We start from the raw sequence: 23,277 nt of genomic DNA on the forward strand, positions 1-23,277 counted from the left end.
CATAAGCATGCAAGGAACAAGTTATTGTAATATTCTGCTTAATGTGAAGTACTTAAATTGCTTAAGTATATATTTTGAAACAGTTTTAAAAAATGTAATGAAGACAAATGAAAATGTTTGATTTTCTCAATTTTATTAAAGATTGAATCAACAGTGAAAATATGAACAATTTTAAGTTTTCTCCTTAGAAAATCTTTGTAGACCTTTGTATTAAGCAAACTATGTAAGTTACAATTATCTCTGCAAGTTAAATGAACATTGTTAAAATAGTTTCAAGCTAGCATTTCCAGTGGAATAGCAAGTAACTTCATCAGAACAGCTTGTAAGCAATGTTTGTCCATTTCATTAGATAAGCAAAAATAATCTGGTCAGTTCAGCTGTCCAGAGTTATTAATTAATAAGTAGCTTTATAAATAGCAGTATTAAAAACTATTTAAAACATACAATTACAGAAAGTTATATTTTAAAATAACTTGTATATCACTTATTTAAGATATTTTTATTTCATTTTATTTTATTAAGTACATTCTGTAAAACTGATTAATATATAACAAGAAATTTAAAAAAAACAACAAAAAATTGGATCAGGCAAGGTTTGCAAATCCAAGTAGCATTCAACATTCCCAGATCAACAATATATCAATAACCAATTATTACACAACAAAAATAACTTAATTAAGTTGTACATCACTTATTTAAGATATTTTAATTTTATATCATTAAGTACATTCTATAAAACTGATTAATATATAACGAGAATTTTTTTTTTACAAAAAACAAAAAATTGGATCAGGCAAGGTTTCTAAATCCAAGTAACATTTGACATTCCCAGATCAACATTCTATCAATAACCAAATATTACACAATGCCATTTTAAAATATTATATGCATTTAGTCATGCATATTAACCAATGACATAAATTCTGCTAAGTCACTGGCTTTCCTGGCTAGCTCAGGCAACCCATTCCATGCTCTAATAGCACTAGAGAAAGAGTGTCTGATTTAGGAAAACCATTACATTTGATGGCACTTGAAAAGGTTTTATATGCATTTGACTTAATCTGCAGGAACAAGAAATGTGTTTTTTACATGGTTTTATTTCTACATTTTTATATTTACTATGTCTAGTGTTTTGTATACTAGTACACTAATTATTCTGCTGCCTTTGAGTATATTTACCTATGATGTTATTTTTTTTTTACTAATTAGTCATTTGTGACAAAGGTTACTATCATGTTTAAAGTTTGTTGAGGTCAGTTTTTTTTTAGGGATTTCAAACAAACTATGTATATTCTTGAAATCTCTTTTTAAAAAAAACAAACTTAGTGCCTCATTTTCTTATTGTTTGATCAAAACCAAAATTTCATTGCATTTATGTAATAGATTAAAAACACCAAAGTAGTATTTTTTGTATATGTCTGATACACTGCTTGATCATAAGTAGATTAGTTTTTTAAATTTTCAGGCTACTTTTTATATCTAGTACATTTCTGAATGGAAAGGCATGATCCAACAAGATTTCTATCTTTACCATCTAACTTTTAAAAAAAAATATTCCATTACCTTGTGCTATTTTTTATTGTTCTGAATACCATGAAATCTTTTGCCAAATAATGCCACATTTCAGTTAAGAGATATTCTTTCTTCTTCAATACATAGTTTAAGAAAAAAAAAAGCACCATCCAGCTGTTTAGTGAATTTTAAGTCACCTAACATAGCACTTTCTAGAAAGCTGGCTGACCCAACATTCCACCATTTACTACAAGGCAGGAATAGGTAAACAATGGTTTGTAATTACAAATTAACTGGTATTTTATAATTTACAGGTACATTTTTTCTTCATCTCATCTTATAAAATACAGACGTTACTTCAAACAAGAAGATGATTATGTCCTACGTGTCATGCATCTAGTCATGTATATTAACCAATGACTTAAATTCTGCCAAGTCACTGGTTTTCCTGGCTGGATCATGAAACCCATTCCATGCTCTAATAGCACTAGGGAAGAATTTAGCATTTGTACAAATTTGTCCTAGCATATGGAACGAGAAATGTGCCATTTAGAAACACTTGAGTTAATGAATAGCTTAAGAAATGGTTTAATTTATAAAAAAAAAAAAACATTCAGAAAAAAAAAGAAACTAAATTAATTGTATTAAAAAATTAAGTTTAGAACAAACTTTGGGTATAAATCATTTTAAAAATTATTCTAGTAATTATCACAGTACACATTTGGATTACACTGTCAAATTAGGCCGACAAAAAATATCACAAGCTGCATAAATGAAGCACTTAAGTAGAAAACAAATGCATAAAAAATCTGGAATAAATTATTATTTTTTATACAAAATCTGATTGAAATTATCTTTTTAACTCAAATATTAAAAATTATGTATAGACAAAGAATTTAATAATGCTACAAAAAATACAGGGTTGAATAAAGCTACAAAAATCACAACTGGCCATCCTCAGCATTAACAATGTAAGAAAAAAAAACATTTTATCTGCCTATGCACATAAAACTCCAATAGACAAATTAAATCACAGAATAAATCAATTATCATTATATATCTAAGCAAAAAGGCAAATTTTCAGACTAGATTATTAAAATTTGATTTACTTTTGAACTCAAAACACTCACACACACACAAAAAATATTAACATCAGTTTCTCAAGTTTTCAATTATTTATTACAAATGTCCATTGTGACTTTTTTGGGGGCAAATTAGCCATTTAAAAAATTGACATCTATTATAATTAATAGAAATGACTATATTTTTCACACCATAAGATGCAGACTTTACCCTGAACATGTGTGTGTGTATGAAGTGATAACATTTTAATGTTGCGTTAAATAGCACATCTAATCATGTAGCTTCAATCATGTAGCTTGAAGCATGTTTGTGTCATTGGACCATCCAGTTAGATAAACAAGATATTCACCTCTGTATTAAGATTTCACCAAACTCCTTTTCATTTTGTTTAGATGTATGATGTCTGTCATGGATTTACAAACAAATAACTGTCATAAATATTAGCAGATACCAGTATAGGATTGAGATAATTACGATAATCATTGTCCTGACACAAAATAAAATACACTTGTTATACACCTGAAAAATAAGCTTCAAAATCACAGTATGTAAATAATGCTATGAATGTATATGAAGGGGTGTTACGTTGGCCATTCAAGAAGAGTGCCTTGATGGGAGAGGTAAAATTCTCCTTTTTCTTTGGTTGAAACTTTATGGAGGAGGAACTGTGACCAGCACTGTAACATGCAGGGAACTGTGACCAGCACTGTAACATACAGGGGAGGGGGCTGTGACCAGCACTGTAACATAACCATACTCTTTAGCCAACTGATGTCAAAAGACATTTAAGCTGGTTAAATTTCTCCACTAGGATTTAGACGTGGAGCCTCTGCTTATTTCATCATCAAAGTTTTGATTAATTGGCATCACTGTTGCCTGCGAAATCTGAAAAAAATATAAAGCAGACAAAAACTGGGTAATACATAGGTAATTGAAATTAATACACACATTAACATATCACTCTTTAAAAAAGAAAAAAATGAACACAGATACATCTGGCAATGTTTAAACAGACTAAATCCTATGCTAAGCAACAGCTCAAGTTAATTTTTAATTTTTCTGACTTACCCTTGTTATAGAGTGTTGTGTTATTATGTGTATTAATATCATATCATAGGCAAGATTTAATGTAAAGAAAAAAAAAAGTAACATTCTGATTTCATAACATATTGATTAAAAAAAACACATATAAATTAACAACCCTGAGGAGTGTAAACAGAATAATTAATTGTAAAATGAAAGCATATGATTTATGCTGCAATAGTCAGATGCTGGATCAGTTCAATTAGGTCGTCCAACAAGTTACGCAGAACAGTCTTTCTGGATCAACACTTTACGCAACACAGGCTGACATGAGATCATTTCTTTAGCAGACTTGATTGAACAAGAAAGTTTAGCAATCAAAATAGCAACAGGCACAACCTGAAACAAAATAAAAAAAGATATGTTTTATATAATTAAAAGATTAAATAGATATGCAAAATAACATACATTTTGAAAATGAAAAATTATTTACTGCTAAGTATCAATGTCCTTTATTAGGTTTAGCATTTATATAGTAAAGGATAAGCTCTCATCACGAACAACGTCCTAATTTTTCACCTCTGAACCCGACACAACACAATGAGACAACATGTTCTCGAAGCTGCCTTTATGGAATGTCACCAGAGAATGCCAACAAGGTGCTTCAAAACTGCATTCTCCATTAATAGGCATGAACAAGACACTGGCCCCAAAACACCCATATAAAAAAAAAAACTATATGGAGAGCTGCCTGATCTGGAAACCCCTATGCAGTTCATCTGAGATACTGGTCTTGTCATCTGAACACTCCAACATAATAATGAAAATGAAGAAAGAGCAAAACACTTTAGAATAGAAGTTAAGTGATACCACTAGGACAATTACAAGTTGAAGAACCTGGGAAATTACTACAAGGAGAAAAGCTGATTGGCATCATTAAAATACTACTAAAGCATTTACAACATTATGGTCCAATATAATGACAAGTTGAAAGCTAATATGCATAAAAATTTTTTTTATGTTTGATAAAAGAACAGACCCAGTCATTACGATTATTAAGAAAACTGTCTTCGTTTAATGTTAGCAAAAAGGCCTTGGCTATATTTTATCACGCTCACATCTGCAATATTTTAAGTTTCAATATCACTGCCTGGTATGGCAATCTGAGCATTAAAAATAAAAATAAACTTTATAGAATCCTAAATGCTGCTGGTAAAATCATTGGCCAAAAACAAACCCCATTTGGGCAGCTGTTTGAGACAAACATCTATAAAAAAAAGCTAACAAGATCCTAGAAATAAAGAATCACCCTTTGTGTCAGGATTTTGTGATTTTACCATCACAAAAGAGATACAAGACACTGATAGCAAAGACAGACGCAAACACTCTTTTTTTCTCCTGGCAATCAAATCATTAAATAGAAACAATCTGATATAAACTTTGTTTGTTTGTTTGTTTTACATGTTTCAGATGTTCCTTCAGAGTTGAAGATAATTTACTTCCTAGTCCAAACCTCCCGCAGGACGACGGGGGATTGGAGCGGGCAGGGTTTGAACCCTCGACCGTCGATAAATCCAAACGACAATCCAGCGCGCAAACCGCACGACCAGGCACATGTAAATTATGAGTGAGTCTGGTGTGAATGTACATTTTGGTTTCTTATACTTATAATGTTTTTGGTTTGGTGCAATGCACAAATTGTAAGACAAATTTCCATACGGACAATAAAGATTATTATTATTATTAATAATAATAATTTCAGAATTTCTGCAAAAGAAAATTGAAAGTTTTTTGCGAATTGTATCATATGTTTATTAAAGTATTTCATAATGGAAATACTTAGAAGAGAAGAAAGAACATCAACCATAAGTTAAAGAATATAAAGAGAATAAAAAAAAATATTTTGAACTGCTAGTCCATATTTTGGCTGCAAGAAAGAAGAACTCAAAGCTAAAATATATTCACACTTAAAACAATTTGTTGGAGTTCTTTTCATTGTCAAAAGAGGAAACTTTGTTTGGAAAATGTTAAGGCATTGACCTGCATGTCTCTTGACCTAAAGGTTAACTTTAATCATACATTTACAAATATTTATTAAATATTAATTCATCACAGTGACAGAAAAAACAAAATTGGACAGCCTACCATAAGCTTTTGAGAGGCAGCATTGATGTGACTGACTACAGGGGCGGACGTCTGCTCCTCTGTCAGTATGTCAGTGTCATAGATTGACTTCAGCAAGCAGTGGCAGCTCTCCTCATGGCTGAGACTACTATAATTCTGATAAATAAAGCAATTTAAATAACATGATGGTCAGAAAACTATTTACCACAGTCTAAGCCTAGAATAGTTTTGGTTAGTTTAAATGTCAAGCTTTGATAAAAGTTTCTGTACCATCTTGTTTTCACTGTGTACATTGTGTTATGAGTACATGATTGTATGAAATAACTGATAAAAAACTGCAATAAGCTTGTCTTGTAGTTGTACATTGGCTGTCTAGCTTTCACAGATTATTCAGATGTTTGAGATTCTTGTGCAGGTGTATTCAATGCATATAATAACTATTAAGAACAAAGCTTATTATGATAAGCAAAGAACTCAGTCTAGAACTGTTGAATAACTTGAATGAAGTTTAATACATAAAGGCCACAGTCGTGTCTCTTCCATAAAAAGATGTCATCTTGAAGTCATAACTGAATAATATTAACATAAACAAACTAAACCCATGATGTCACTAAAGGTCACTTTCAAAGTCCGTCAAATATTGTGTGTCTCTGTGCTAAGTGCATAACAACACACAATGCAAGGATCAGGAATATAAAGTTGAATTCAATATCTTACTGCTATGTTAGTCCTTTTTGGATAGCATGTCATAAGGACTTTATAACTGTATATAAAAGGCAGGTGTTTAAATATGTTTACCTGGACTATCCCCACAGCTCTATGAAACAGTTTACTATTGCTGACCTTCACATCAATCATCATGTTCTGGCAGACTTTACCCTTCAGGATGTGGGCACCAGTGGACAGGCTGTTGACCACCCACTTGAGGGAGACTTCTTCCAGCAGCTGCATGACTAGAAATTTACAATCTGGGGAGATCCTGTCCACCAGAGGAGCATTCAGAGCTATGCTTAAGGCCAGACCAAACTCCACACATGTTGAACTAGTGCTTGTCTTAGGAAAAAAAAAAAGAGAAAATATTTATGAACTTAAGTGTAATTTTGTGCAGATCTATTTCAAAAGCAACGGTCTGCACAAAGTTATTACTTTAATATTACTTCCATTATAAAAAATGTATATCACATTAAGAGGTTTCTTTTTCATACAATTAGCCAACACAGGGTGGCCAAATAAAGTTTCTATTTCATTATTAGTTTCTTACAATTTTGTTTCTGGATTTTTCAAATCTTAAAGCTTATACACATTGTTCTATGGTCAGTAAAAAAGTTTTAATGAAGATAACACACCACTGAAAATATTGACCTTAATTTTTTTTTTAAATTTATTACATAAAATCAGTTTATTGTTATGTGTACAAGAACATATGTGTTTCTGAGCCTGTCAGTAAACTTTAAATTCTTGGCCTCAAAAAATATCATTATATAAACATGTTTATTTAATGATCAGTTACATGATCACTATGTCTCATATTCATTAAACACATGTCTAATTGATCCACCAAAATAATGCAGTGCCCAGCGAAAACAGATTTTCCATCTTCCAAATCCGAATTTGTTCAGAATCAGTTACATTTTGTATACTTGCTTTGAAATTCAGCTTGTTCTCTCATTAAGCATGTTACAAGAAAATGCTACAAATCTGATGAAGTAGAGAGACCCATACCTGATCCCACTGGAATGTTACATAGGCCTTCTTGCAAGGTAGATCTAATAATGACTTACTACTTCTTTGGAAAATATCTGATAAAAGTAAAACATGATATTGAAATACTTAATGAAATAGAAAATTATTGAAAGTAAGAATGTCTTTGCAAAGAGAAATTGATATAAAAAATTATCTCTCAAAATATGACAGCTGCATAAATAGAAAAGACCTATCTACTGCAGCAGAACATTTCAAAAAATGTGAGAAAGAAATAATTTGCTAAGCTATGAAACTAGTACATATAAAAGCTTCTCTGTAGCAATAAAAGAATCTAACCTTCACCAAGGAGCACGACTAGATCATCTGACGTGATGGCAGGCAGAATTTCCCTTTCAAAGTCTTCCACAGAGATTTGATACTGTGAACCCTGTTGTTTTTATATACAATGTATATAAACATGTAGTTATGGAGATGTCAACTAATAGTTAACATTGTATATAAACATGTAGTTATGGAGATGTCAACTAATAGTTAACATTGTATATAAACATGTAGTTATGGAGATGTCAACTAATAGTTAACATTGTATATAAACATGTAGTTATGGAGATGTCAACTAATAGTTAACATTGTATATAAACATGTAGTTATGGAGATGTCAACTAATAGTTAACATTGTATATAAACATGTAGTTATGGAGATGTCAACTAATAGTTAACAATGTATATAAACATGTAGTTATGGAGATGTCAACTAATAGTTAACATTGTATATAAACATGTAGTTATGGAGATGTCAACTAATAGTTAACAATGTATATAAACATGTAGTTATGGAGATGTCAACTAATAGTTAACAATGTATATAAACATATAGTTATGGAGATGTCAACTAATAGTTAACATTGTATATAAACATGTAGTTATGGAGATGTCAACTAATAGTTAACAATGTATATAAACATGTAGTTATGGAGATGTCAACTAATAGTTAACATTGTATATAAACATGTAGTTATGGAGATGTCAACTAATAGTTAACATTGTATATAAACATGTAGTTATGGAGATGTCAACTAATAGCTAACATTGTATTTAAAATTAAGAGAAACATTTATTATAGTCCACATAAAAAAAGTACAAAAAAATATATGTATAGAAAAAAGTTTGTCCATGAGGACCAATGTTTTTATAAGAAAGTTATAGATAGCATAATGTTATCATAGTTGTTTTCAGAAACATCTTCAAATTACCATGAAAAATACCTGACAACCAGAATGAGCATTCTCAACCTTTGGAATTTTCAGCAAAAGACTTTTGTTCAATGTATATCTACAAGTATTACGATATCTAGACTGAAAGCTACAATGGTGCAACTTACAGGATACAATAAATTGGTGGTGGACATATAAGAAATATTATGTTGGTAATCATAGAAGCCTTCTTCACTTGACTGGCCTACAGAAGATAAGGTCTAAGAGGAACACTTTCATTTGTTTTTGTTTTTTGAGTAAAGATGTATTTCATAATATTTTTTTGAAGCAAGTGAAATTTTCTCTCCATTATGGAAAATCTTTTTTTTAGGTTTTTCATAATATTGAAAATAATTACCAAATTCGATAGGTCACCATCATTATTGTTTAAAGCAGAAAATCCTCCAGTCACAAAACCACGAATATCATGAAAAGCTATAATAGAAAAAAAGATTTAAAAAAAAAAAATCTTCTAAAAGAACATGGAAAGATAATTTTTATGGCAAAACTATCATTTTTTAAAATATTAAACGTTTAGGGCCAAAGTTAAATTTTAAACTGCCTATGTTAAGCACATTGGTATTCATAAAAGCAAATTTTTTATAATAACTTACATGCACCATAGGTAGGTGGACACTCAGATGCATCAATCATGGCCATTAGACCAAAGCCTTCACAGCCCAGGTAATAGATATTCCCACCAGAATTCAAACTAGATAGACACATTGGTTCAATCAAAGTTAAACATTGCTTGGTAATACAGTGATTTTATTCAATCTACACACAAAGTTCTTTATGTTCAGGCTTTGCCTTACTATACACCTTAATTAGTTGACCTCAGTGAGAACTGATTTAATTTTATTTTCAAAATTTTTGTTACTTGTTCGATTTGTATTTCATTCTCTCTATCCTAATACTGGCTAGAATTGAAAGCTGAGTAGAACTATTACAATTATTTAGATACCCAGACTTAAAATCCTGATCTGGTTTATCAGGATTCAGCCTTATGTCCAGTCAAAGTTCCCCTTTCAGACTTTGTGATTTAAAGGGATGATGTAAAGGTCATCTCTTTCTGTAGCCTACGGATAACGAGGGTGTCATGTGGCCAGCACAAGGACTAACCACCTTTACTTTTACCAAACTTATGTCAGTTACCCATCAGAGCTGGGGGAATTCAGAGGCACCCAAAGACCAAAGATCCCAAAATTAAAAATCTCAGTCCTCACCAGGATTCAAACCTGGAACCTCTGGTTCAGAAGCCAAGCAATTTACTGCTCAGCCACCGCGACTCCTTTATGACCAATAGCTGCAATGTAAAGAATGAACCTTTCACAGTCTCAAAATCTGCCAGCTAATTATCTACATAACCAATATGCCATTACAAAAAGAAATCCATATCATGTAAACAATTGGGAGGCTGGTAGACTCATTGTACCACACACTGTGTGAGAGGAATGGTGGGAACTAATCAACAACATATTTGTGATGCCCAAATACATATCATTACTTTTATATAATAGATCTTCCTTGCTCCTTTAGTACAATATCTTCTATGGAAATCTTATATTCTTATTTTATAGATTACAGACATTTCTTCAAAAGAGAAGATAATTAAGTCCTACGCGTATCCATGTGTTAATCTAGTCATGCATTTTAATTTTCGAAGTCATTGGTTTTCCTGGCAACTCATTCCATGCTCTAATAAAGGAATAAGGAGAACTTGTATGAATTTATCCTAGCATACAGAAGAATATGGAAGGAATATCTTGGAGGTTTCTGTGCTGGCTTAGGTGCTAGCAAACTCAGTTTGAGTCAAATCCTAAATTAAAACTTTCTAGTCTACAAAGGAATTAGAGCTAAGAGTCCCTTCAGTTATGTAGCCATTAGCTTGGTGCCTCTCACCAACTCATCTTCATTTCTTTAGAAATCCTTTCTGTAACACTCCATTTAATCCCCCAAACAATTGAAATTTAAAAACACATTTCACACAAAGTAATAAATATCTGTACCTTGCACCAGCTAAATCTATGAGTGAACCAAGGTGATGGGACTGTTTATACACACAGTTACAGACTGATTCATACATGGACATGAGCTCTTCAATACTGGAAACAACAAGAGAGAGACAAATATGCAAAAATAAAAATAAGGTATTTATTTATTAATACTGATACAATAGTAGACTTCAACACACAAAAAAAAAAAAGAAAAAAAAAGTCTTTTCTTATTTTCATAATCAGGGCCGGCCTTACAAATTGCAGGGCCAAATTTAATGGATATTTGCGAGTTCCCTCTAATACATTTTTTTTTTACAATAACAACTATTATTAATAATTATATCAACATTTATTATACAACATGCATAGGAAGCAACTCAAAAGCAAAAGGCGTCAGTGGGTTAATTAAAGTTGCATCAATCCTATGATACACTAAATATGTTAACCCTTTTCAAGTCCTACATCTTTAAAAGCCTGTGGCAAGAGACATGAATGATAATGACATTCAAAATATAAATTGCAGGGCCCCTGCCAGGCGCGGGTCTCAATTTGGAGCAATCAGTCACAACAGCTAAGCCGGATCTGTTCATAAAAATGTTAGAATCATATTTGGGAGGTCAATATATACCTTAGTTTAATGTCTTTCTGAATAGCAAAGAGAGATAACACTTCCAATAGAATTCTTGTTGTGGTTCCTGACTTCATTCTTGAAGAGCCTGTGATAGGCTCAGGCTAGAGAAGAAAGTTGCCAAACAAAACAGGATTAATAACTATGCAAAAGTAAATTGTATAGATTATTCTTTTCTTGATGTGATTCAAACAACTAAAATATGCTCATGTTTTGGACTTTTAATTTAATGGAACATTCATCTAGTAAGTGTATGTTCTTATAAGGATGTGTGGTCCACAGAACATTTTGAGAAAAGAGTTTTTGTAATCACAACAAATGTTCATAAGAATCAATAAAACAATCTTAGTCTAGTCTTAGTTTTAAATGAAGTCATCTTGGATCTAAAGCTTATGAGGTTATAGTATAGGCAGAGTTATGGCCAACTACCTAATCCCTATATTTTCTATATGTTAATTAGGCTGAGGAGAGCCCAGGCATCTAGCCCAACATTAAAAATCAGATTTTCATCCAGTCATCATTAGCTCTACCAACTTAATCATCATTTTAGTAAATATCAATTCATTTTTTGTAGACTAAAAGGGAAAATGTTAATGAATATTTCAAAATAATTATATTTCTAGTGTAAAGGCTAATTTAATATATTTTTTTCTTGTACTTATTTCTTCAATATCTATCATTTTTCCTACAGTAAGAAAAAACTTTTTTCTTCAATTCTCTCAACTCTTAACAACCTCAAAAATCCAAATAAATAGAAAATCAATTTCTTACCCCAATAACAGGATTTAAAATGAAAGCTTTTTGTTGTTTCTCTGCAATTTCTAAATTTTGAGCAACTGAAAGTAAATGGATGAAAATGATATTTTTATGTGTTACCTTTCCATCAAAAAAATGAGATTAAATTTTAAAAAATAAAATTCCAACTAAATTCAGAGACTGGTCGAATGCTAACCAAGATATTTTATTAAGTTGAGTGTAAAACCACCAAAACTACATCATAAACATTACAAATATCAAACAAACAATGAAAACAAAGGAAACCAAGAATGATGTTAGTTTGTGGAAAAAGGATGAAATCAATATATTATATTTTTAATTCACAGGAATACAAACTGTATTGAAAAAATTCTTTGAATCACAATTATTTTTATCTTGCATTACAAACAACCACTTTCACTTTCCCACTAAAGTAATAGAAGTCATTAGAGTTAGGGCTACATATGGGACATCATTTAGTAAAACTAGCCTCCCACAACAATCTGAAATAAAAGTTTGCAAAAGCTAAAAGCAATATGTATTGAGATTCATTATTGACATTTATTATCATTCATCCTGTTTGGGAAAACAAGTCATATTTTTTGAGGATCTTCAGCAATCATTTTTTAAAAGCTAAATAATATGCTTTTCTTGTTTTCATTCCCTTTTTTTAATTTTCCATATTTTGTAAATAAAATAAATTATAGCTTTTATATTGCGCTACTTTACATATATGCATGTTTTTCGTATTTTCATGCTCAGAGCGCTATGGTCCAATCTTTGTGAACCAGTTGGGGGAGGGGTATCTGGGAGAAGTTTTTTCCGTGCTGCCTTTAAGTGCTCGTCTGCAGTGTCCAACCTCGATCCCCCCTTCATAGATAGACAAGCCAAGTCAAGTTCAAGCCTACTTAGCCACTCGACCACACATCCCACTAATAATTAAATAATAACTAATATTAATTAAAAATATTAGAAAGAATATGGTTTTAATAATTACCTTGCAAGAAAGTTTTATCCCATTTTTCAATATCAAGATTTCTGGGGGAAAACAAAAAGTGATTTGAATGTAATAAAAATAAGATAGTAGCTTTGAAATAAAATCCCAGCATCATTCTCATAGCAATATTTTTTGTTATTTTTTTTCATAATTACAATTCAGTAAAGAGTCTTAAAGCAACAAATTTTCATTCCAAATCCTATTTTATTTTGTCATGCTATAAGAATATATCAGATTTTAGGCAAACTAAAGAATGTAAATTTAGATATATATTCATGAACTATTGAGGATGTTTGTTAACAATGTAAGAAACATATCTATAATAATTTAATTTAACACGCATGAATAGATATGTGTAGGATGTAATTATCTTATCTTTTGAAGAAACATCTGTAATTTATAAGATAAGATAGTCAAAAAAATATTATTTCTTTGTCAAAATATTAGGTTCATATCTAGAAGTTTGGACTTTTTTGGTACCCTTGCAAGACCAAACATCACAAAAATACAGTTGAAACAAAACTTTCAATGCAAACTTTGATAAAATACTATAATCTTATTTGGGAGAAAAAAAACATAAATGAATGCATTTTCATTTGCTATCATAGGTACAAGAGTTTGAGATTCAAGTTTTCATGATTTTTATAAGAAGAGTTTTAAGGTAGTAAGCTTTATGGAATAAAAATGATTCTAATCTATCATTCCACCTTGCCAACTCTACAGGGTTAAATCCAATCAATACAGGTGTGTACTTCTCTGGCTGGGACAAACAAAGGTCGAGCTGACCTGCCACAAATGGAGCCGACAGACCACAGGTAACACCAATATAAACAACGCTGGCTTTCTCCTTACAGACCTGGACAAACAAAAAAAAAAAAGACAGTTATTGCTCATTAAAATAGAAACAAAAAAAGAGGCTAAACATTTGAATGTAGCTTGCACTTGAATCTAATTACGTATGTGCTAGAATAAAAAGAAGACTCCTAATGATATTTTGTTTAATTTAATACAGTTCATTGAATCAATATTATGATTTCTGAGTTTGATAAAGAAGGAATTGAATGATGTTTAACTTAAATAACCAACTCTACCTGATTTAATTTTTCTGCACCAACAACTGGGTCATCTTCTGCTAGTTCAATGGAGGTAAATAATGCCCTTAAACAAAAAAGGATTAGGATTAGTAGACATTTTCTGAAGGTATGAAACTGTCTACAACACTAATATAAGTACTCACTGTCTCTGGGGAGGGGGAAATAAAAACAGCTTATCATTGTGATGGCCATAAAATAAATGTATACACTGATTGATGAACTATTTTTTTATCTATAAAATGAAAAAATTATAACACAGTAAATAAGTAAATTAACAGCGATTGGACCTGCTAACTGATTGGATTACGATGACCTGCTTACTGTAAAAAAATGCAAATTAAAAATCTATGGTCATATTACAAGGTCTTTAGGGCTCGCTAAGATCTTCCTTCAAGGAACAGTACCAGGAAAACCGAGAAGAAGCTGACAAAGAAAGCAATGGGAAGAAATCATAAAAGAATGGCCTGCCATTGAAAGAGGTTTATCCAAAGCAAAAGACTGAAAGGAATGGAGAAAGATGGTCAACAAGTCTTGTGTAGTGCCCCAATGGTCCAAAAGACTAAGAGATAGGCGATGCAGATGATGAAATAAAAAAAAGTGAGCCTGAAGATTATGGAAGCATTTCACAGGCCTGCGTACTGCGAGCAGACTCTTCCCATGTAGGGTCATGGGATGATCTACAAAAGGACTTTTGCTAGAAGGCCTCTAGGGATTGGAGAGAAAAAGAAAGTGTGTCAAGTCAAGTCAAGTCAGTGTGGAAATTTGAGCACAACAAAGTTCAAGACAAGTTATAGATTCCAGTACAAGTTCAGTACAGCAATTACAGACAGACATTTTGTGTTGCTAATTATAAAGTATTTAATTGATATTTATTACACTTAATACAGATCATGTTATTTGGAGTTATCAGGTTCTTGAGCTAGTTATATCATTTTGTCCAGTGTTTGCAGTGAGTCGTAGCAATAAATATTTATAAATATATCAAAGAAGACAAAAATAACAATAGAAAGAAAGAGAAGATGCAAAATATGGAGCTGGCTGAAACATTTGGCCAAGGAAATACTTCTCACTATGACACTTTATTTGGCTAAAGACATTTGAAGACTTAGCACTCAAGTGGATGCAGCACACAAATCTCTATAAGATATGTAAAACAAAGAGATTTGTGTCAATGAAAGATCTGGCGATTATTTTCTTTCCAGTCAGAGAGCAACTAGAGACAAACAAGTAGAAACAAGCTAAATGTGAAATCCATTACTTTTGTTGTTTTTTTTTAACAAGTCATATGTGGTTATATGTGGTTATATGTTTAGTCAAAAAAAAAATTATGGATATCCTAGTCTATAGTTCTACTAGATATTTTATTTTGTTTGAGGAGGTGGATGAAAGAAAACCAGCTCTAGATGGATCCAGTATGATAAAACTAAGCTGTATAGTTTATATTTCTTTCTTTAGGGATACTGTGACTCACTTGTCATCTCCAGCTATTATGTACTGGAAACATTCTTCTTTGCCTTTTGACTTCAAGTAACAGTTGAATGTCCTCTGAGAGAAAATAGAAGCCACAGTAAACAAAAAAAAGGAAAACGTAACCCTTTCAGACCTTGTGATCTATGGGGGTCAGAGGGTGTAAAGCTTACTATGGAAGATGGTTTACCAGGGTGACATGTGGCCAGAACAATGACCGACAACATTTACTTTCCAATGTATATTAGAGTTTTGTGGACTCAGAGGTGTACAATAGTATCCCAATTCTCATCTTCAACTGGATTTGAACCCAAGAACCCTCAGTTCAGAAGCCAAGTGTTTAACCACTCAGTCACCATGCCCCCTATGCCAAAGGGCTAATATTAATCTAAAAATATTCAATATTTAATGAACTAGTGTACTGATTATGTCAATGTAAGACATAATTTATTTATTAGTCTAATAATATTTGACTGAAATAGTGAATTAATTGTTGCAAGTTCAACAAACTATTTTGCATCATTTAAAAAGATAATTTACAAAATATTTACAATTATTCTTCTTTACATGACAACCTATATCATGTTTGAAAAGCTATTTGCTAAGATGGTTGAAGTTTTGTTTGCTATAAAACAAAAATCCATTTTCTTGAATAGTGAACCATAATTGTTTATATCTCAATTTTGTTTTTTTAATCATGAAAACTAAATAATGTCTTACTGCTGTTAGAAAAGCAATCCTTCCTGATGTGCCACAACCACTAATGACTATACCTCCACCAGGTTTCTGTAATAAGACAGTAAATACAATTTATTAGTATTAAATTGTGCACAAGTGCTGTTAGTATTCCACCAAACTAACTATAGCAGTGTGACAGAGAAACTTGTCAACAGTTACATTTGTTGAAAGATACCAGAATTGTGATATTGCAGCATTAAAGTATGATAAGAATTTGGAAAGTGACTCATGAATTGACTTTTGGCTCATAGATCACCACATAGATGCCAATAGATATTATGTACATCAAACAATATACATTTTCTAAAGCAACAGAACTGAAAAGATATGTAACAAAAGTACTGGTACCCCTTTCAGACCTTGAGATCTATAGAGCAGATGATGTAAAGGTCATCTCATTCTTTGGTAGACATTTAAGGAGGGTGTCATGTGGCCAGGGCAATAACCAACTGCTTTTACATTCCCCAACTAATTAGAGTTGGGTGGAGTCAGGGTCATCCTAAAAATTGTGAAGTTCAAATCCCAGTCTTCACTGAAATTCAAACCCAACACCCGTCAGTTCAGAACTCAAGAGCTTTACCAGTCAGCCCACATCCCCACAGAAATGAATGAAATTAGATATATCAAATTCATGAAATTACAGTTTTATTTAAAACAAAGATATTCATAATAATTATATTGATCTGGAAAATTTCAGTGTCATTTTTTGAAATAAAAACATACTTTTACCTCAATGACATTAGAGATTTTTTTAGCCAAATTTTCTATTTTATCTATCAATCCTTTGTCTTTGATGCCCTGGAAAAAAAAAGATTTTTTTTCTTAAGTGAAAGATTTTTAAAATATAGAAAAGTTTAAAAATTAAACAAGACTAAAAATCTCTACCACAGTTAAGGAACCTTTTATAGTCCTTGTTGGAATCAAAATATTTTTCTTCAACAGCTTAGTTGCTTTGTGATACGAAAAGAAAGTTAAACAGTTACCTGGCTATTCTTCCATCCATGAAAGATCTCTAGATCACAAGCATACAAAATCTGAACTATTTCTGTGTATTCATTGCAAATAGAAAAAAAAAACAACTATGTAATTATATATAGTATAATTTTTAAAAAAATATATTGCAAGCATTCAAATGCTTTAGAAAGTAATTATTACTGCAATAATTTAGCCAAGAATTACCAAGTTACTAGAAAATTATTTAAACAAAGATCTGTCACTATAAAAGAGGTCTAACCTTCTGATGAAGCAACATCTATATTGCTGGAAAGAGGATTACTCTGTTCTGTGATTGGTTGTTCCATAGTGCTGATGGACCATGGCAACTCTTTTAGTTCTAATATATATATATATATATATATATATATATATATATATAATATATTATATAATATATAAATAATAATAATATAATATATATATATATATATATAATAATATAAAATATAATATAATGTATATAAATATAATAATATATAATATAATATTATATTATATATATATATTAAAATTAAACAAATCGTCAAGGATTTTTAATGTACAAAAGTATAACAGAAAATGGTAATAGGATTTAAGTCTAAGTAAATATGCAAGAGTTCTAGTGCCTAGCCCGCAATCCAATAGCTTTGATACTAAGTGCTTAATTAAGCAAACTCCTAACAGATAAAGATTGGACTCTTTAATCGTTTAGATATGTAGTCAATAGAACAGAGCTGAAAGCTACAGCTATATAGTGGGAGTACAAAAAAAATATACCCGAACAGTTTAAAGATGTCTATGTCATTCACTTGTACAAGAATGGAAACAAGACATACATGACATAACCACTGTGTCAAATCCTTTGCTATAATTTGCTGGTAAAAAAAAAACTACAACTCTAGCTCTAATTTTTAAAAGTCAATGTGTGGCTTCAGACAAGGTAAAGGAATAGTAGATAAGATTATTTTTTTTGGAAAATGCATTCATAATTTTGAGTAAAGTATTTAATAATTAAAGCTGTGCACATCTTTGGCAGATCATGTTCAATTTGGCTGCCTTGATCAATTTGTAACAGTTGTGCATCAATACCACAGACATGCAGACCAGTGTTCAAAAAAAAAATTTAGATATCTACTACCTTAACACTATCACAAATAGTGTGAAGCAAGACTGTATCCTGGCTCCAATATGTTTAGCATAATATACTCTGGCATGCTAATATAGATACGCCCTACACAAAGAAAGTGTTAGAGGAGACACATCTATATATGATATTGTACAGATCCGGGCCTGTTCAACACTCACAGAGTATAATGAAGACTATAGAAGCATGACTGCCTCAAATAAAGGAATCTTCAAAGAGTAATCATGGAACTGGAAACAATTTATAGATGGCCAGAAACTAGCAAAAGTGAACTAACTAAGACTAAGATTGTCTATTTAGAAAGCACCAAATCAATAAATTTTATGCCAATTCAGACAATCCAACACTAAGTCCATCCAATTAAGTAAGCATAATTTAGTATATATATATATATATAGATCTATATCATCTAACTCACTCTTAGTAGCCTAGTCTTAGACTTACTTATTAGAGTCACGTCTCATACACAGTTTTAGGTCTAGATCTATATTTCTAGACTGTTACAGTCAACATCTGAGTAGCCAATCATAAATGTGACTTACATGTGACAGTAATCAATTCAATGAGTAAATAGTAAATCTAGAATAGATTATAACATTTATATCATCATTATCTAAGACTATCTGAATATGATTATAAAAATCAAATTTAATTAAATACTTTGTTTTATTTTGAATTTCTCTCAATCTCATTAAAAAAAAGTCTCATTCACTGATTCAGGCTTTCGTGGTAGACCGTCACCTAGAGCCTAGACTGGCTAGAGCCTACGCTAGTAGTAGAGGCAGAGGTACTAGAGGCTTGACTCAACTCAGACTCTGAGACTGCTACTGCTAGTAATAGTACTAATAATAACTAATAGTATCAAGTAATATCATTTAATATGGATAATCATAATAAATTTGTAGACTCTTTGATAGTCATATATCTAGATCTAGTAAATTATAGTAGAGTAATGTAATGTGGATTATTAAAATTAGATCTAGACAATATGGAATCTAGAGATAAATGAAATAAAATCTAGATCTCTGGATAGTCTAGTAGCCTACTCGTAGATTAGTAGTCTAGTAGAGTATAGAACTATTCTAACCTAATATATAAAGGCTGAACTTTGAACCTCAACCTTGCCACTAACTAGATCTATCTTTCTTTAAAAAGATCATTGTCGTGTAAGAGGGAGAAAGGGAAGTAAGTGTGTTTCACGTGTTCAGGATAGATCTAGATCTATAGATAGTGCTTACTAAGATAGAATAGATCTAAAGATAGTCTTACACTATAGAAAGTGGCGTAACTAAGGGGGGGGGGGGATTTTAAGATCCCCGGGCCCCCACCTGGGGGGGGGGGGGCAAATGGGTGTCCGAAATTTATTTGTAAATACATAAATTAATATATTTGATTGACAAATAGTGTCAACGGGTGTCTTTTTTTTTTTTTCAACATTTAATGGATTAAATTTAAAACAAAGACTAAACCTAGATCTAGGTCTATCAGTACGTTGACTTTGTCGACATTTTAAAAATATTTTTCCCCATAGAGATCTAAGTTTTTTTTTTAAAGTTAGTTTTACATTTTAAACTTTGTTGCCATGAATAAAACTGCATGATATACGCGAACTCCAGGTATCTTGTTACCTTTACTAATAATAATCTAACTGGCGAGTATTTTATGACTACACTAATTAACCTTGAAGCAAAATTTACAGAATCGAGTATAACAGATCCAAAAGTTATTCTTAATAATGCTAGAATAGTCCATTATTCGGGTTTGGCGTCTATAATTTCAGAATTAAACTTCACACTCGAGTTATTACCTCTCTATTCATCTTTCCTCAATCCAATGGAAACTCTCTTTTTATTTCCATCTAATCCTTTTTCTTTCGCATAAAACATAAACATAAACAACAAACAATGACATAATATCATATAATATTAGCACAGAACCTTCTTCATGCAGTGGAAAAATAAGAATTTTTTGCCTATCTGGAATTCTGGTGAAAGCTCCTGCGCCCAATTAATATAGTTCAAAAGAAACTATAAAAGTCTGGACTTCATATACGGGAAGCTGCTGAAGAAATTAGTACCCTTTCATGCTTTCTGCAAAATGATGAGAAACTGACAAAAATCCAATCCATCGAAAAAGCAAAAGATTTCATATTTAGATGAAGGGCAGATTTCAAAGGCTGGAAAGAAAATGGATACCTTTGGGTTTCTTCTTGAACCAAGACACCTGTTAGATGAAGACACGCTTATGACAAACTGTGCTACTTTTCCTGTTTGTATGTTGAAATAAATGGCAAATCGCTTTTTCAATGATGTCATTGATGCTCGAGCACTTTTCATCAACAACCCAGTACCACAATCACCAATAGACATATTGAGGAAACAGGCTTCATATGGTAATTACGTGTGCTCAAACCTTGCAACCTCCTCCAAATACCGCTAACTCAGGCCACTTCCATTACGTCATGTGAGAGATCATTCTCAAAGCTCAAGTTCATCAAAAACTATCTCAGGAGCACAATGACGCAAGAAAGGCTTATCATGGCTTTAATGTCAGTGAAGTCACAAATACTAGAAAGTAACGATGTAGATGATGTTATAGATTTCTTTGCTGCACAGAATGCACGACGTGAAGCGTTATCAATTGAGATTTGTCACTTGTGCATTATTTAACTAATAAACAACGGTATTATTCATTAAAATAGTCTTAATGATTATTTTTTTTTAAGTTTACTGATATACTGAACCAATTTGATTTTCATTTTGGGCTTATATATTTTTGCGTACATTATCTCATGTCATATGTCAAAATGCAAGGGGCCCCCAAAGAGGTCAATCCCCCGGGCCCCCAAATCCCTATTACGCCCATGACTATATATAGACCTAGATCTAGTTTAAAAATAAAATAATAAGGTGTAATCTACAAATAGTACCAAAAAAAGGGGGGAGGAGGTGACAGAGACTTAGCTATGTGTGGGTGGTGCGATCATCAACTGATGTATCATAAAGGGCATCAAACGTTCCTCCAGTATGTGTTAAGTTTTATTCCCTTGAGCTTTTCGGTATGAGTTACACATTCTTATATCTTATCTTATATAATACAGACGTTACTTCAAAAAAGAAGATGATTACGTCCTACGCGTCATGAATTCAGTCATGCATATTAATTAATGACTTAAATTCTGCCAAGTCACTGGTTTTCCTGGTTAGCTCAGGCAACCCATTCCAAGCTCCAATAATACTGGGGAAGAATTAAGGAGCACTTGTACAAATTAGTCCTAGTATATGGAACGAGGAATGTGCCTATATCTTTGTGTCTTTCTGTGTATTTTATTAAATTTGTTTTTGTATTTAAAGATTATGGTTCAGTGCACTGAAGTCACTAGTATCGGTGTCACCCGGATTGCCATCGCCCCCTTCCGACCCCACCAATCGGCCAACATACTAGAGGAGGGGAGCGAAATAATATAAAAATAGGTTGAAATATAAATAATTAGTATATATTATTAACATAAGTAATAAATTCGTATACAAATTGTGTAAATTCTATACTAAAATTCGTCCACCCCCCTCCTTAGGGGGGGGGGGGTTCGGCCGTGTGTGTGTGGGAGGGGGGCTATCGCCCCTACCGCCCCCCCCCCCCACTGATTCCACCACTGGTGACGATGCACCATACTATTGCATTGCGGTTGCGCACTACCATCCGACAATGCGCACGTTATTGTGCACTATCTTAAATGGTAGAGAACACATACATAATATTTTGGCGTTAGCAGGCCCCACCCAAGTAAAAAATTAAAGTAAACGAATATCCGCTCAGTATGGAAGCTGACAAGTTATGAAACTGCGGATTTTTAGGGCCTATTTATGTTTGTCAAGCCCCGGGATAGCTTCTCAGTCTCACCGTGTCGCTCGGGTGGGGAAGGTCGTTAGAATAGACAATTCACTTCGCCTTTGGCCTCCAATTATCTAAGGCCGACCCTGATTCTACCTCTGACAAGCAATATATACATTAGCTATATATTTCAACCATCCAGTAGTGTAGCTAGGGATTATGATGCACGGTGCGGCAGCTCCTCTTGATACAATCCAAAAAAATAAAAGGAATAGAACCGCGAAAAGAGTGTTGTTGTTTTTTTTTTCAAAATAATTTGTATTTATTGTTAAAGTATATATGACTGCGACAAACGTTGAAGTCTCTTTCGCACCAGACAAAATTGTTTATGTCAAATTGCTAAGAGCACTATTGATTTCTGAGGATTTGGATTTGTTCAACGTGTCTCTTCTTGTATAATGATGTCTCACAAATGTCAATCGGCGTTCAGTCGTAACTTTCCTTAGACGGCGAATGCCTGTGCGGGAAAAGATTTCTCAATTGATAACATCATCTCGGTATGTTATTCTAATGATCCTTCTCAGCCATCACTGCTCAGCCTCTTTTCAGCCTTCTACGTCTCGAAGTTAGGTGGCCTTTGGGATAATGATTGTATTGAGTAGGTGGATTTTAATCTGCTTTCCAATCCGACATGCAATATCATGATATGCATCTCCATCACTTGAGATAACACTGCCAAAATAGGTTAACTTTTCTATTTGTTCGGGATCTGTATGACCAATGTTGATGGGTTAATGGGTAACCTGCAGCCAATATGCATAACTATGAGGGCGTCTTTATCCGTCTTATCGTGTATATATTTAATTATATTTCAAAGTAATAGGCCCTATGTCGTCTGCAAAATCCAACTCGGTTTGGTTTAAGGCATGGGAACCCGAATGGGTTATATAT

The 23,277-nt window shown here is 32.2% G+C and overlaps 1 protein-coding gene across 5 annotated transcripts; it reads right to left on the reverse strand.

Moving 5' to 3' along the window:
- Positions 1–116: 116 nt before the first annotated feature.
- On the reverse strand, positions 117–19,637 carry LOC106066631 (glucokinase regulatory protein-like). Of its 5 annotated transcripts, XM_056031294.1 has the most exons (20): positions 19,542–19,560; positions 18,940–19,074; positions 17,611–17,709; positions 17,360–17,421; positions 17,106–17,174; positions 16,359–16,424; positions 15,643–15,716; positions 14,169–14,235; positions 13,785–13,933; positions 13,078–13,118; positions 12,096–12,160; positions 11,325–11,428; positions 10,709–10,804; positions 9,314–9,411; positions 9,058–9,134; positions 7,783–7,873; positions 7,465–7,541; positions 6,541–6,795; positions 5,764–5,898; positions 117–4,017 (listed from the first exon to the last, which is right to left on the reverse strand). In XM_056031294.1, exons 3-20 carry the CDS (start codon positions 17,675–17,677, stop codon positions 3,898–3,900), a joined length of 1,713 nt encoding a protein of 570 aa, XP_055887269.1. In that variant the 5' UTR covers positions 17,678–17,709; positions 18,940–19,074; positions 19,542–19,560; the 3' UTR covers positions 117–3,897. The 5 variants fall into 5 exon arrangements, with proteins under 5 accessions (XP_055887269.1, XP_055887272.1, XP_055887270.1 ...); XM_056031297.1 differs by lacking the exons at positions 18,940–19,074; positions 19,542–19,560 and adding an exon at positions 19,583–19,637; XM_056031295.1 differs by lacking the exon at positions 18,940–19,074 and having other exon boundaries at positions 19,156–19,576.
- Positions 19,638–23,277: the final 3,640 nt, after the last annotated feature.

This window comes from Biomphalaria glabrata, chromosome 5 (assembly GCF_947242115.1).
Source record: "Biomphalaria glabrata chromosome 5, xgBioGlab47.1, whole genome shotgun sequence".
Classification (NCBI taxonomy): domain Eukaryota; kingdom Metazoa; phylum Mollusca; class Gastropoda; family Planorbidae; genus Biomphalaria; species Biomphalaria glabrata.